Genomic DNA, 12300 nt, shown 5'->3' with positions numbered 1-12300 from the left:
AGCTCCTCTTGACACGTGAACGCCCGCCCACCCGCATTCGTGTCATGCACGCACCCCGCACCCCGCACCCCCACGCCCGCACGCACCTGCGCCTGCTGCCGCACCACCACCGAGTCAGACACCAGGAAGAACTTGGGCGCGATGGCGCCGCCACCCGCCGCATTGCTACTAATGCCCAGCGCCCGCTCCATCTGTTCCGCGCATTCGAACATGTAGCGGTACTGCTCCGCGTACGACTCGGCCAGGTCCGCGCCCGCCATGTGTTTGTCGTCCGTGCGGATCTGCATGAGATGCATGGGGTTGGGGGACGGAGTGGCGCACGTGCACGTGCATGGGGCGGGGTGAGGGATGCATAGGCATAGCGGGCAGCAGTGCATCTATGCGGTGGGCCCGGGACCTGCCGGGACCGCCGCGCCCCGTGGGGTTGGCCCCGCCAGTGTGAGCACGTGCCGTGCAACAAGCAACACACCATCCGTCTATGCACACAGGGACTGCTGGGACCCCTTTGTGCATGCTAACAACCATCTCTTTATGCATTGCCTCACGGTCGTGCCCGCCCCGTGATGCTGCTGGGTAGCCCAATACCCCCCCCCCCCGAAACCCCATCCACCCCACCTCATACCCCGCCCGGCCCTCACCTGGATCCCAAACACCGGGGGCGCTGCCAGCACCTGGTCCATTTCCTCCTGCGGCCGATACGGATTTGCCATTTGCTGATAGCTGTGCGTGGCGCATATATAACGGTGATGTGTTGTGATGTGTGGTGGTGTGCGTGGTGATATGTATGGGTGCCGGCGCGGCGGCGGCTGTTCAGGGCCACGCAATGCTTTCCAAAACGGTGCATTAATGCCGGTTGTTGGATGGGATGAAAGGGCCAGCAAAGTGGTTCGCACCCGTGGTGCGGCAGCTGCTGGTTTCTACAATACTACTACTGATAGAGCTCCGCCGCTTTTACGTCGCGGCCATAACAAGGACATGTTAATATACGCCTTCTCATTTTCTCAAGCACCTTCTCGGCCTACTTCTCCCCACGTCCACTTCACGCGTCCACTTCCTGTTTTGTTCTCCTGTTTATATATCGTACAGCACATAAACATACGCACACGCACCTTGGGCTTGCACACGCGCCCCCACCATGCATCTAACACACACATATACACATATTCGCTCACACACACCTTGATGACCGCCAGGGTCTCGGGCTTGGGGAACAGCAGGTAGTTGACGGCGCAGCCGAAGGCGGTGGAGGCGCGCAGGCCCATGGCCCTCAGGGCGCGCTGGTGGTACACGTTCTGGAACAGGCCCACAGACGTGCCTGTAACAGGCAGCAGGCAGCAGGAGCAGGAGCAACAGGAGGCTCAGTATTGGCGAGACGCATGCGTGATGTGTGGTGCCCCCGCCCCTCCCCGCCCCGCCCCGCCCCGCCCCGCCCCGCCCCGCCCCTCCCCTCCCCTCCCCTCCCCTCCCCTCCCCTCCCCTCCCCTCCCCTCCCCTCCCCGCCGTCAACATACAACTGAGCGAGCGCCGTGTACGCACCACGGTTCCCGCTGACGTAGATGTAGTTGGCGGTTGGGTAAACCGCCGAGAGGTTGTTCACCATGTGCCAGGCCCGGGCGGTTGCAACGTTGATCCAGTTGAAATAGGCTGCCGAGCGGCCCGGCCCGTCATCGTGACACACGGGGCAGCTCATGTGCGAAGACGCGCCGGCCGGGGCCGCTGGCGCCGCGGCGTCGCAGTTGGCGCACTGCCGCGTTTTAGGCGGCCACCTGTTGATCAGATAGAGCGAGGTAGGAGAGCAGCAGGATGGTAGGGGTTCCGGGTCAGCGAAGTCGTCTCGCCGGAGAGTGAGAGAGAGCGAGTGTGCGTCGTATACTGTCGTATCGGCCGCAAGTAGTATTTACTTATGTGGCCGCGCACTGCTGGCGGGACGCGGCACGAAGTCAGAAAGCGGCACCGGTCCCAGCCAGCGCTGCGCGCGCGCTACTGGCCTAGCTAGCGGACTTGCGGCGAAGTAAGCATCCGCGTGCGTGTGCATAATGGTGGTAGCTTGTCGAGCGCCGGCGCATGTAGTAACGCTGCAGCATGCGGCTTGCAGTTGCGTTTGCCGGAAGCAGTAACCAATCCCCACATGTCAGCAGCAAGCTTACATAACAGGGCCCGCCGTGGCCTCCGGCACTGCTGGTGTTGTCCAGTTGATGAATGGCTGGTCGTAGAGCAGCTCATAGCTCATCGGGTGGGGCGCAATGAGAAAGGCGCGCTTCTGTATGAGCGCCAAGTAGAAGGCGCTGACCAGTCCGATAAGGCGGTCCGCAATGCCGGACGGCGGCGAAACAAAGACCACATAGCGCGCAGGGGCTCTCCCGCCGAGCACGTCGTTGTGCAGCTGCGTGTAAGCATCAAGCCCGCGGCAGATTCCGGAGCCGAAAGCAGCGCGGTGCTGATCTATTGTGGTGGCTATAGATAGGGGGTCCCTTGCAAGTGCGCACGCTACAATCATGTACATACAACAGGAAAAGAGTGCTCCTGCAGCTCGTGGTCGTGACAACCGAGTCGGCCTAGGCACCATGTTCAAGTTTCTTCCGTTTAAATGTATCGATGTAATAATAATTTGAATGGAGATGACGAGGGTATTGCCTCCGTCCTGATTAACCAATGAAAACCAAAAATGGAGCCAGTACTCGTCCCACTGACCGACTGCGCGCTACCTTCTCTTGATTGGAATATCACCATACACCCGTAAAACCCATGTTAACACCCTATCACGCAAGTTTAGGCGCCCGCTGGAGTAACGCCATTCGGCAAGTGCCCGAGTAGGCTCGGCAGGGCCGACACACGCCCCCGCCCGCCCCCCCCCCCCCGGCCCTTCCCGGCATTGCGCGAACCTACGTTTGAACGCGCCAAAGGCAACCCTTGTCCGCCATGAGCCTATAACAAGTTTCTTTGTCACACTACAATATGTGACGGCATCGATGTTACCCGTACCTGGACGCGTGCGCACACGACGACAAGTCGTGCACGCACGCTGTCTTGGAGCGGCCCAAAGCGGCCAGTCGTCGGCGCATCCAAGTCCACAGGCCGCCCCACCCCGCAGGCGTGCAGCCGCAATCAGCAGTGGGCGCGCACTCAAGTATGCTATGAGGATAATCTTGCACCTAACCGATTTGCCTCAATGGCTGCACATTGTACCCATGCATGGCCCCCCAGCAGCGGCCTGCTGGTTGCCTCTAATCAGTAACGTGTCGCCCGGTTCTCATAATCATGTATCATCCAGCATCTCGCCTGCTAGGCGCCCATACACGCTCGCTGACTGCCGTGCATGCGCCAGCAATGACTGAATTCCGCCGCCAGCCGCGCTGCTGTATCCATCGGTCGCTCGTGTGTTACACGCACAGGCCCCGCACAGGAACCGGTAAGTTCGCGAGTGGCATTGATGGATACCGTACGGTACCCGTTTCACTCCGCGCAAGTATGAACTCGAGAGCGCCCATGCATTCGGGTGGTCCCGCCAGTACCTTGTAATTTGCGCATACCACACGATCGGTATGCGCAACATGCGCAACATGCGTGCCACAAGCCGCCACGTCTGTTGCGGCCCCCGCCCACTAGTGCCCACCTTGCCCCCCCCAATACCGTACATCACCTTCCACACGTGGTACGGAGCTGTGTCACCGCCCGCGACTCCCATGCCCCGTACCAAACACGGCAACACACAACCACCAACCGCATCAACCGCACCAACAAAGAAAACTGTTGTGCAGCTGCCCGTGCGAATCAACAGCGAGACACGCCGCGCGACGGCAAGACAGCGCCGCGTGCTTAACGACGCTCTCTTACGAGATGACACAGTCCAGACCTCCAATGTCGCACCCATCGCAGCCGTCACAGCCATCGCAGCCCCCGCAGTCGCCGCAATCGCCGCAGTCGCCGCAGCAGTCGCCGCCGCCGCCCATGTCCCCCATCCCGCCCAGGCCACCGATGCCGTCCATGAAGCCTGCGTGCGCGGGTTTGTTTGTTAGGCGTGTTCGTTTGTTATTAGGAAAGGTTCAAACACGGGAAGGTTCAAACACGCAGCTTGTGTGTTCGGAAAGCACAAGTGCGCGCACACCCACCCTCCCTGCCTCCCTCACACCCGCACCTGTGTTGGCCACTGTGGCTCCCAGGTCTCCGAACACGAACGCCGCGCCCACACCCAGGCCCGCCAGCACCACCAGCCCCGCCGCGCCGCCGATTGCGTACTTGGCGTAGTTGACCTACACAGTATGTGTGTGTGTGTGAGTACGTGCGTGCAGGGGTGTGCATGGGTGTGTATGTGCGGGTATCATATGCGTGGGCATGTGCGTATGGATGTGGGCGTGTGGGCATGTGCAGCAGACGTTGAGGATGTTGGGGCGTTGCGGCGTGAGGATGTATGCGCCTCCCACGTTGGCAAGGCAGCTCTCGGCAGAGCCCCACGCATCAACGCGCGCATCCACCCATCCACCCACCCACCCACCCACTCTGACAGTCACTCTGCCATACACCGACCCATCCACTCCACTCATCTACACCGCACCTTGCGTTTGCCCTGTGACTGCGCCGTGCTCTGGATTGCCGCCCAGTCCTTGTGCGTGGTCTCGAAGCCCACCGTGCGCGTGTGTGCGCAGGGAATGCCTGCAGCGCACACGTGCCAGCATTTGTGTTTGGTTTTAGTCCAACGGTGCTTTGCATACACGGCTGTTTGCATATACGGCTGTTTGCATACACGCACATGCACACGGACAGAGAGCCGACAACGTTCGCGGCATAAAAGACAAAAGGGAAACGAGCAGTCAATATGCGTGTGTAGTAGGTCAGGAGGATAAGGGTCGGGGTGTGTGTGTTGTGGCTGTGTGTGTCGTGTGCAGCGCACGCCCACGTCTCCCCGCGCTCTCACCCGTCGCAATGGAAAGGTCCACAATCTGGTTGACCATCTGGGGCGGGTTGCCCGCCAGCCAGGCCTGCGCGTGTGTGTGCGTGTGTGTGCACGAGAGTGTGTGGGGGCTGGGGTTGCAAGTGGCAAGCAGATAAACGAGGAGGAGGGCGGGCCGAGGCGGCAGCAGTCGCGGCAGCATCAGCGGTCTGACGCGCCCGTACCCGCCCCGCCTAACGCACCGTCACTTGCACACGCACGCACGCACCTCAACCCCACCTACACGCCAAGACACCAACGCACCCACTAGCACGCCCACCCCATCCGCACCCGCCCCCACCCGCACCGCACCCGCACCTGCGCCGTGAGCAGGTCCAGTCGGCTCTTGATGAAGATCTTGTCCAGCGGCAGGTTGCCCTCCTTGCCCGGGAACACGGGCTTGCTGCTCCAGGCTGCAGGCAGCGGGGGGGAGGCAGCGGCACGGGGCACGGCGCAGGTGCCCGTTTAGGCAGGCAGTAGCAGGCACTGGCGGCAACGCAGTAGCAGGCACCGGCGGTCAGGCACGGGGCCATGAAGCCATTCGCCCAGCGCCACAGCCCAGGGCCGTTACACTGCTACCCCCGTGACCCTCTCGTACACGCCGCCCCCGCCCCTCCTCCACTCCACTCCGCCCCCCCCCCCGCCCTGGCAACTCACGTGTGCCGCCCGGCAGTGTGCCATTGAGCGTGATGCCGCCCGCGGGCCAGGCCCCGCTGTACTTGCCCGCCACCACCAGCGGCAGGCCGCAGAACAGGTCCGGCAGCGGGTAGGGGTACAGTTCACAGCCAGCCACACCTGTGCGTGTGTTTGTGTGAATGAGAGTTAGGTTTTGTATTGTATGTTCGCAAATGAGTAGGTGTGTGTGTGTGTGTGTGTGTTGTGTGGAAAGGCACAAACGGCGTGTTGAATGACACAAACACACCACGCCGCGTCATGCCACGCCCCGACAGCCCCCATCTCCGCAGCCGTGCCACCCAGGTAACCACCAGCCACCCGCAGCGGTGCCCGCACGTACCCGGCAGGGTGAGTGTGAGGTCGGACAGCACTGGCCGCTGCGCCGCCGTCAGCAGGTGCTGCATCTGGGCCTGTGTGTGGGGGGGGGGGCAGGGAAGACGTGTGTGGGCAGGGGAGATAACAGAGGGAAAGGAAGCACGCGCGCGACCGCGCGTACATGTACACACACAGTCCTGCATGTTTCCTTCCCTGTGCTTTAAAACACACACACACGCACACACACACACACACAGAAGGGCTTTCGTGTTCTTTTTAACACACACACACACACGCGTTCACACGCACCTGGATGGCGTGCGGGCGGAAGGCCACGTCGAAGGCGCCGCGGCCATAGGTGGCCAGCTGCTTGAGGAAGTAGTGGTTGCAGTAGGTGCCGATGCCAAAGGTGCAGATGCGCGGCACACCGGCGGGAGGGGGCGGCGGCGCGCCGGCGGCGGCAGCGCCCATGGCCTGCGGCGGGTGGGGTGGGTGGACGTGTGGGTGGGAGTGTGTGGTGGTGGTGGTCATTGCCATCGGCCAGAAGGCTATAACCACTTCAACCCGTCATGCCTGGAACGCCCCTGGCCTGCTACTTCATGTCTGGTTGGGAATGGCGAAAACCACCCCCTTTCAAATCTCCCCCGCTGTTCCCACTGGACGCCAGCACTGCAAACTTGTAATTTGATCGCTCCATTCTCCATGAACGGCTATCTCCCCCCCCCCCCCACCACCACACACACACACGCACATACATTGCCACGACCCCAACGCCCCTCCTCCCACTCACCTGCTGCTGCTGGTGCTGCAGCAGTCCCCGCATGTGGCCCTCCACGAAGCGGCAGATGTCCTTCTCATCCTGTCGCGCAGTTTGCAACGAGCGAATATTGTTGATACCATGCCATGAATTGAGGTAGGAGTGAGATGCGATCCTGGTAAGATCAGCACACTGGCACAGGCCGGCGTGTGCAGGAGCCCGAGGAGGGTTCTGGGTGCAGCACAGCCAAGCCCCAGCATGCACAAGAAACAAACGCACACCCATGCCACCACGCCCCTCCCCCTACCATTTTCTTAGCTAATCATGAATGTAACGCCCCCACCGCACCTCGTGCCCCCACCTGCACGCATCCGTCGGTGACCAGGAAAATGAAGGGCAGGGACGGAGGCGCGCCCGGCGGCCGCTCCGCGCCCGGCGCCGCGCCTGTGCGAGTGCGAGTGCGTGTGTGTGTGTGTGTGTGTGTGTGTGTGTGTGTGTGTGTGTGTGTGTGTGTGTGTGTGTGTGTGTGTGTGTGTGAGCACACACGTGGCCAACGCAACCACCCGGCGTGAGATTCGTGAGCTGCCAGCGCGCATGAGCTGCAAGGCCTCGAGCGCTCGTGTGATTGTTTCGCCAGCCACCACGCAGTGAGCTGCCACAGCTACGTAGCACCCGTGTGCGCTCCGGCACCCAACGAGGTAGGAGGGGACGGCCAGACAGCCATCGCGCATCGTTGCCGAGTTCGTTGCCGTGTTCTTCCTGGCCGCAGGCTTATGCCCCAACACGCACGCACACGTCCATCCCTCAACATGCACGCACACGATGATCCCGCCCACCCACCTGACAGCACGCGCATGGCCGTTTGCAGCGGCGTCATGATGTCAGTCAGGCCGCGTGCGTCCACCGAGGCGCGGACCCAGGACTGAAGGGGGTCAGGGGAAAGACAGGTGGGGGTTTACATTCATGATTAGTTAGGGGCAGGCGGGGGGGCCAGCAGGGAGGGTGGATGGGCAGTTGGATGCGGCGGAGTAGCGTTGGGCTGTGTTGCGAAGGCACAGAAGGGGCTTCGGCCATGTGTGTGTGCTGAATGCGGAGGGGGGCAAGGGTCCGGGGCTCTGCGCTGCGCGGCCAGGTGTGTGGTGCACAGTGCCGCGACCTGGTCCGAACCCACCATGCCCGCACGGTCCTGCGTGGAGTTGGCTGCGCTTGTGCAATCCTAGCTCACACCATACCTAGCTCACACCATACCCAGCTCACATAATCCCGAGATATATATAACACACACGCACGCACGCACGCACCTCGGCCGCCGAGACGTTCTCCGCACTGCCCGGCACCAGCTGACCCCCGGGCGTGAACCACAGCTGCGAGCGCGCGACAAGCACACAAGGAAGCGGGTCGACGCCGTGCGAAAGGAAGCAGAGCGCCGCAACAAATGTGTCCGTGCGCGTTTGCATGCGGCGGAGGCGTTGCGCGGTGGGGGCGTCAGGGTGGCAAGCCCGGCGGCGCTTGGCAGCACAAGCACTCGCGGGACAAGTGGCGCGCGTAAATGCAAGCAGGTGCAGGCGGGTAGGCCTTGGAGGAACCCACAATACTGATTCCGCCGCCACAGCCACAGCCAAGGCCGCGTCCCTCCCGCTCCTCCCACCCCTTCCGCCTCCTCGCGCCCCTCACACCTGCTCGTGGTCGAACGCCACCACAGTGAACGTGTCCAAGGGCGTCAGCGAGCGCAGGCCGAAGCACAGCGCAGCCCTGTGTGTGGGGGTTACATTCGTGAATAAGGTAGAAGGGGTTGGGTTGGGTTGGGGTGGGGTGCCATGCTGGGAGGTAGGGCGGGTGAGGCAGTGAGGCGGGCGAGGCAGTGTGGCGTGCGAGGGCGGGCACGGTGCTGGGGTGTCGGCGCCCGCCCACACCATACCAAGGGCTAGGGCAGGGGCGCACAAGTCTTGTGACGGCGGCGATTGAGACCGCCAGGTGCAAGCGACAACGTGCGGTACTGCATTCGCGCAGGACAATGATCCGGTGCACAACCCAGTCCCAGTGACCCAGTTCCAAGGTACAGTCATAGAAATAGAATGAAAGGTGGAGGAGTTCACGAATCCGAGATCCAAAACTCACTTTGCGAACTCCATGGGCTCGCCGCTCATGGATCCAGATCGATCCAGCAGGAACACCACCGAGCGGGGGAAGGGCGCCGTGAACTCGGGCGCAGGGGGCGCCACGGACAGCACGAAGGCGCCGCGGGGGTCGGGGTCGGCGGGGTGGGGCGGCCTAGGGTTTGACACGTTGAGTGCCAGGAACATGTCGTTGCCCCACACGCGGTACCCCACGTCCACGTCAGCGTTGGGCAGCTGCGCGAGGGCAAGGCGCGGCGGCGGCGGGGAAGTCGTCAGGCTTATGACTAGCTACAAGAAGAAGGGGTTGCTCATAGTTTAAATGTAGGAAGTACAGCGTGCTGTGGGTCTACCCATGATTCGGGACTGTTTGGTTCCAATGCAACTCAATCCCATTACGCACCACCCACCACCACCACCACAGCCATTCACACACACCCACACACCACAACACACGCCCACACCCACACCCACACACCCACCCACACCCACACACACTCACACACACTCGCACCCACACACACTCACTCACACACACACACACACACACACACACACACACACACACACACACGCCCACACACACCTGCGGCGCCTTGCTGATGGAGAAGGTGGCGGTGCCGGCGCCGCCGCCGGGGGGCGTGGAGTCGGTGACGGGGTGGCCGGACCGCACGGCGTAGGCCACGGGCGTGGGCGAGCCGGTGTTGATGGTGACGATCACGTCCAGCAGCTGTGTGTGGCTGTAGCCCTGGGGGGGGGGGGGAGGGCGGGAGGAGGCAATGGGGAGACGCGAGGCAACCGTTCATAGGGTTCGGAGTGATGGTTGCAAGAGTACGGTATCTAGTGGTGACGTCCACGACGGGTGGGGCAGAACGGGTTCCGGTCATATCCACACGCACACACCCGTCCAAACCATGCGTCTTCGTGTCCCTGTCTTTATGGCGATGGTGGAGAACCTGCAGACCCACCCGCATCAACTCCCCTCCCACACAAGGACGCACTCGCACACCCACCCACCCACACCCACCCATCCACCCACACACCCACCCACCCACACCACCGCCCCCCCCCACACACACGCACATTTAACCCCGCCCGCCTCCGCCCACCTGCGGTATCATGGCCGCGGGCAGCTCCGTGGGCAGCCGCAGCACGTAGCTGCCCTCCTCGAAGGCCAGCGGCTCAAAGGTGGTCAGCGACACGCGGAACTGGTCGCCAGGGGCGGCGCGGCCCGGCATGGGCAGCACGAACAGCTCGGGGTCGTTCAGGTGCGCCTCGGGCACAGCCGCGCCGGAGGCGTCTGCGGGAGCAGGCGGAGGGGAGGGAAGGCAGGGGAGTGGGGGAGCACAGTGGGGGAGCAGTGGAGGAGGAGTGGGGGGGAGTGGAGGAGGAGTGGGGGAGCAGTGGAGGAGCAGTGGGGGGGAGTGGGGGGGGGGGGAGTGGAGGTGGAGTGGAGGAGCAATGGAGGGGAGTGGACGTGGAGTGGAGGAGGAGGGGAGGAGTGGAGCAGCTGGGTTGGAGGGGCCTTCGAAGTACCCATCGAGTGGGGACGTATGGATGGTGACAACCTTTCTCTTCCAAGCACGCACGCAAATAACCACACACGCGAGTCACTCACCCACGGCCGAGGCTGGCTTGTAGTTGGCCTTCTGCGCGTCCTCAGCCGGCACGATCGCCGTGGCGTAGATCTGCAGGCGTGGGCGTCGCATACGCACACGCACACGCATGCATGGTAATCACGTTGTTGCTTTCCTTGCCAGGGGCAAGGCAGGTAACAATCCGGAGCGTCGCCCCTTTGCGCATCATAAGCTGCTGCCACATGCCTTGCGCGTCCTCTGATCCACTAGCCGTGTCTGCCGCCTACTCCCCTCGACTGTCCGTCCATTCCTCCCTCCCTCCCTCTCTCCCTCCCTCACCCCCTCTCCCTCCCTCCCTCGCCCCCTTCGCTCCTCCGTCACTCACCTGGTCTCGCACCAGGTTCTCGATCACCACCTCGCTGATGACTGTGGCGCTGGTCTTGGGCACAAGCAGCTGTAGCGGGGCGCCCTGCCACGTCTGCAGCCGCAACAGCAGCACGGCAGCAGTCGCAACACAGGCACACGGGGAGGCGGCGTCAGCCTGGCCAGCGCAAAGTGAAAGGGTCTCAAAACCTATTAGACACGGCCGGGGGCCGGCTGCGACGCCTGGCCTGCTGCCAAATGGGGCGTGTGCAGGCGCCTCAGTTCGCTCAATCAGCGACCTCGGAGCCAGCGCACTAAGCCCATCCAAGCCCACTCACCCAGCCCCAGCCCACTTCCAGCCCTCCCAACCCAACACTCTAACCCACCCCACTCCACCCCACCCAACACCCCAGCCGGGTACCTGCGGGTAGTAGCAGTCGAGCGTTATCTTGTTGAAGCCCACACTGATCTGCGCCTGCGCCTCCATGCCCAGTCGCGTGATGGGCAGCGGCACGAACCCGCCGCCGCCCGCCCCCATGGCCGCCACCACCATGGGGCAGCTCACGGTCAGCTGTTGCAGCTTGGGACGCCTGATGGACGGAATGGAAAAGCGGAATGGGCGAGACGGAGTGGGCCGGGTGGGACGGGCGGGGTGGGTGGGGCGGGTGGGGTTATACGCCCAAGCCCAAAGAAATAGGTCCCAACTGGCATAAGCCCGAGTTGCGCCGGCGCCTGACAGAGAGCATGCTGGGCCTCCCATCCAACAAGCACCCTGCAACCTAAGCCTGCCTTCGAACGCCATAGTGCGCAGGTGCCCCCGATGCGCTGGGGCTGAGCTGACATTGTGGTCTGGATGGTCTGCAACATTCGTTGCTTTGCAACCCGGCACTTCGAAATCCCATGTCTACAAGGGACATTCCCTTGAGCTCCCACTCCTGAGCAGCACTCACTTGGGAGCATTTCGATGCGGTTGGGCATGCAAGGCCGGTGCATTTACTGGGGCTGACCCGGGCGGTGTGCCCGGCGTTTGCCCAGGTAGCACCGGATGACCAGCTTGCGGGTACATTGCGAATTTGCACTCCGCTCGAGGCGCTTGTTGACCGACCGTGAAACAAAGGGACGCGGGGCGATACACGAGCCGAGCTTGGCCCTTTTCCAAAGATGTAATGTGTGAATTAGAAGCTGCAATTAAAGAGGTTGAGACTCACACGCGCATACGTGCTTAAGCAGGACGAGTATGCTCAATAAAGGCACTTCGTCAAGTGCCTCTGAAGCTGTATATAAAATGCAGACGGACTACGAGACCGAGTTGTGGTGGTGTTCATACGAGTCAACTGTCATCGACCCGCGTTCGCTGCGGATGCTGCGGGAAGGTGAGCCGGCAAGTGTGTCTGCAGGCTTCATCAGGGGCATATTCACCCGACTCCCCATCCGATCGGCCCGCTGCCGCTCCCCCACGTCTGAGTCGCGGTCTGCTTCGCAGCCGGAAACATATGATAGTCTACGGGATCATGTGTGCGATACACGTCACGTCAACTCCGCCCCGGAAACCGCCCTACACCGGGTCCCTGT

At 62.6% G+C, this 12300-nt stretch overlaps 2 protein-coding genes across 2 annotated transcripts in view; both read right to left on the bottom strand.

The window, feature by feature from the left end:
* CHLRE_08g364351v5 (uncharacterized protein) overlaps nt 1–2615 on the bottom strand; it is a 5560-nt gene extending 2945 nt beyond the window's left edge. Inside the window, exons 1-5 of the mRNA XM_043064882.1 lie at nt 2148–2615; nt 1537–1766; nt 1179–1315; nt 639–686; nt 62–281 (exon numbers count right to left, since the gene is read on the bottom strand). Coding sequence (XP_042921883.1) covers nt 62–281; nt 639–686; nt 1179–1315; nt 1537–1766; nt 2148–2497 — 985 coding nt within the window. The 5' untranslated portion in view covers nt 2498–2615. The remainder of the gene's footprint in view (nt 1–61; nt 282–638; nt 687–1178; nt 1316–1536; nt 1767–2147) is intronic.
* Nucleotides 2616–2863: 248 nt separating this feature from the next.
* CHLRE_08g364300v5 (uncharacterized protein) lies at nt 2864–12095 on the bottom strand. Its single transcript, XM_043064881.1, has 20 exons — nt 11679–12095; nt 11150–11318; nt 10751–10843; nt 10407–10476; nt 9898–10088; nt 9375–9536; nt 8793–9025; nt 8351–8426; nt 7976–8038; nt 7515–7596; nt 7036–7118; nt 6708–6776; nt 6227–6391; nt 5943–6012; nt 5585–5722; nt 5246–5340; nt 4913–4976; nt 4553–4650; nt 4136–4250; nt 2864–3991 (listed from the first exon to the last, which is right to left on the bottom strand). Exons 1-20 carry the CDS (start codon nt 11792–11794, stop codon nt 3831–3833), a joined length of 2313 nt encoding a protein of 770 aa, XP_042921882.1. The 5' UTR covers nt 11795–12095; the 3' UTR covers nt 2864–3830.
* Nucleotides 12096–12300: the final 205 nt, after the last annotated feature.

Source organism: Chlamydomonas reinhardtii, chromosome 8 (assembly GCF_000002595.2).
Source record: "Chlamydomonas reinhardtii strain CC-503 cw92 mt+ chromosome 8, whole genome shotgun sequence".
Classification (NCBI taxonomy): domain Eukaryota; kingdom Viridiplantae; phylum Chlorophyta; class Chlorophyceae; order Chlamydomonadales; family Chlamydomonadaceae; genus Chlamydomonas; species Chlamydomonas reinhardtii.
The sequence above is the reverse complement of the archived record's forward strand: the minus strand, read 5'-3'. Positions and strand labels throughout refer to the sequence as shown.

Coding starts and splice junctions, on each gene's coding strand:
- CHLRE_08g364300v5 (XM_043064881.1), bottom strand. CDS start 11,794: ATGTACCCGCAAGCTGGTCATCCGGTGCTACCTGGGCAAACGCCGGGC. Junction 11,319..11,678: donor CCGCATCGAAATGCTCCCAA/GTGAGTGCTGCT, acceptor TCCGTCCATCAG/GCGTCCCAAGCTGCAACAGC. Junction 10,477..10,750: donor AGAACCTGGTGCGAGACCAG/GTGAGTGACGGA, acceptor CCACGCCTGCAG/ATCTACGCCACGGCGATCGT.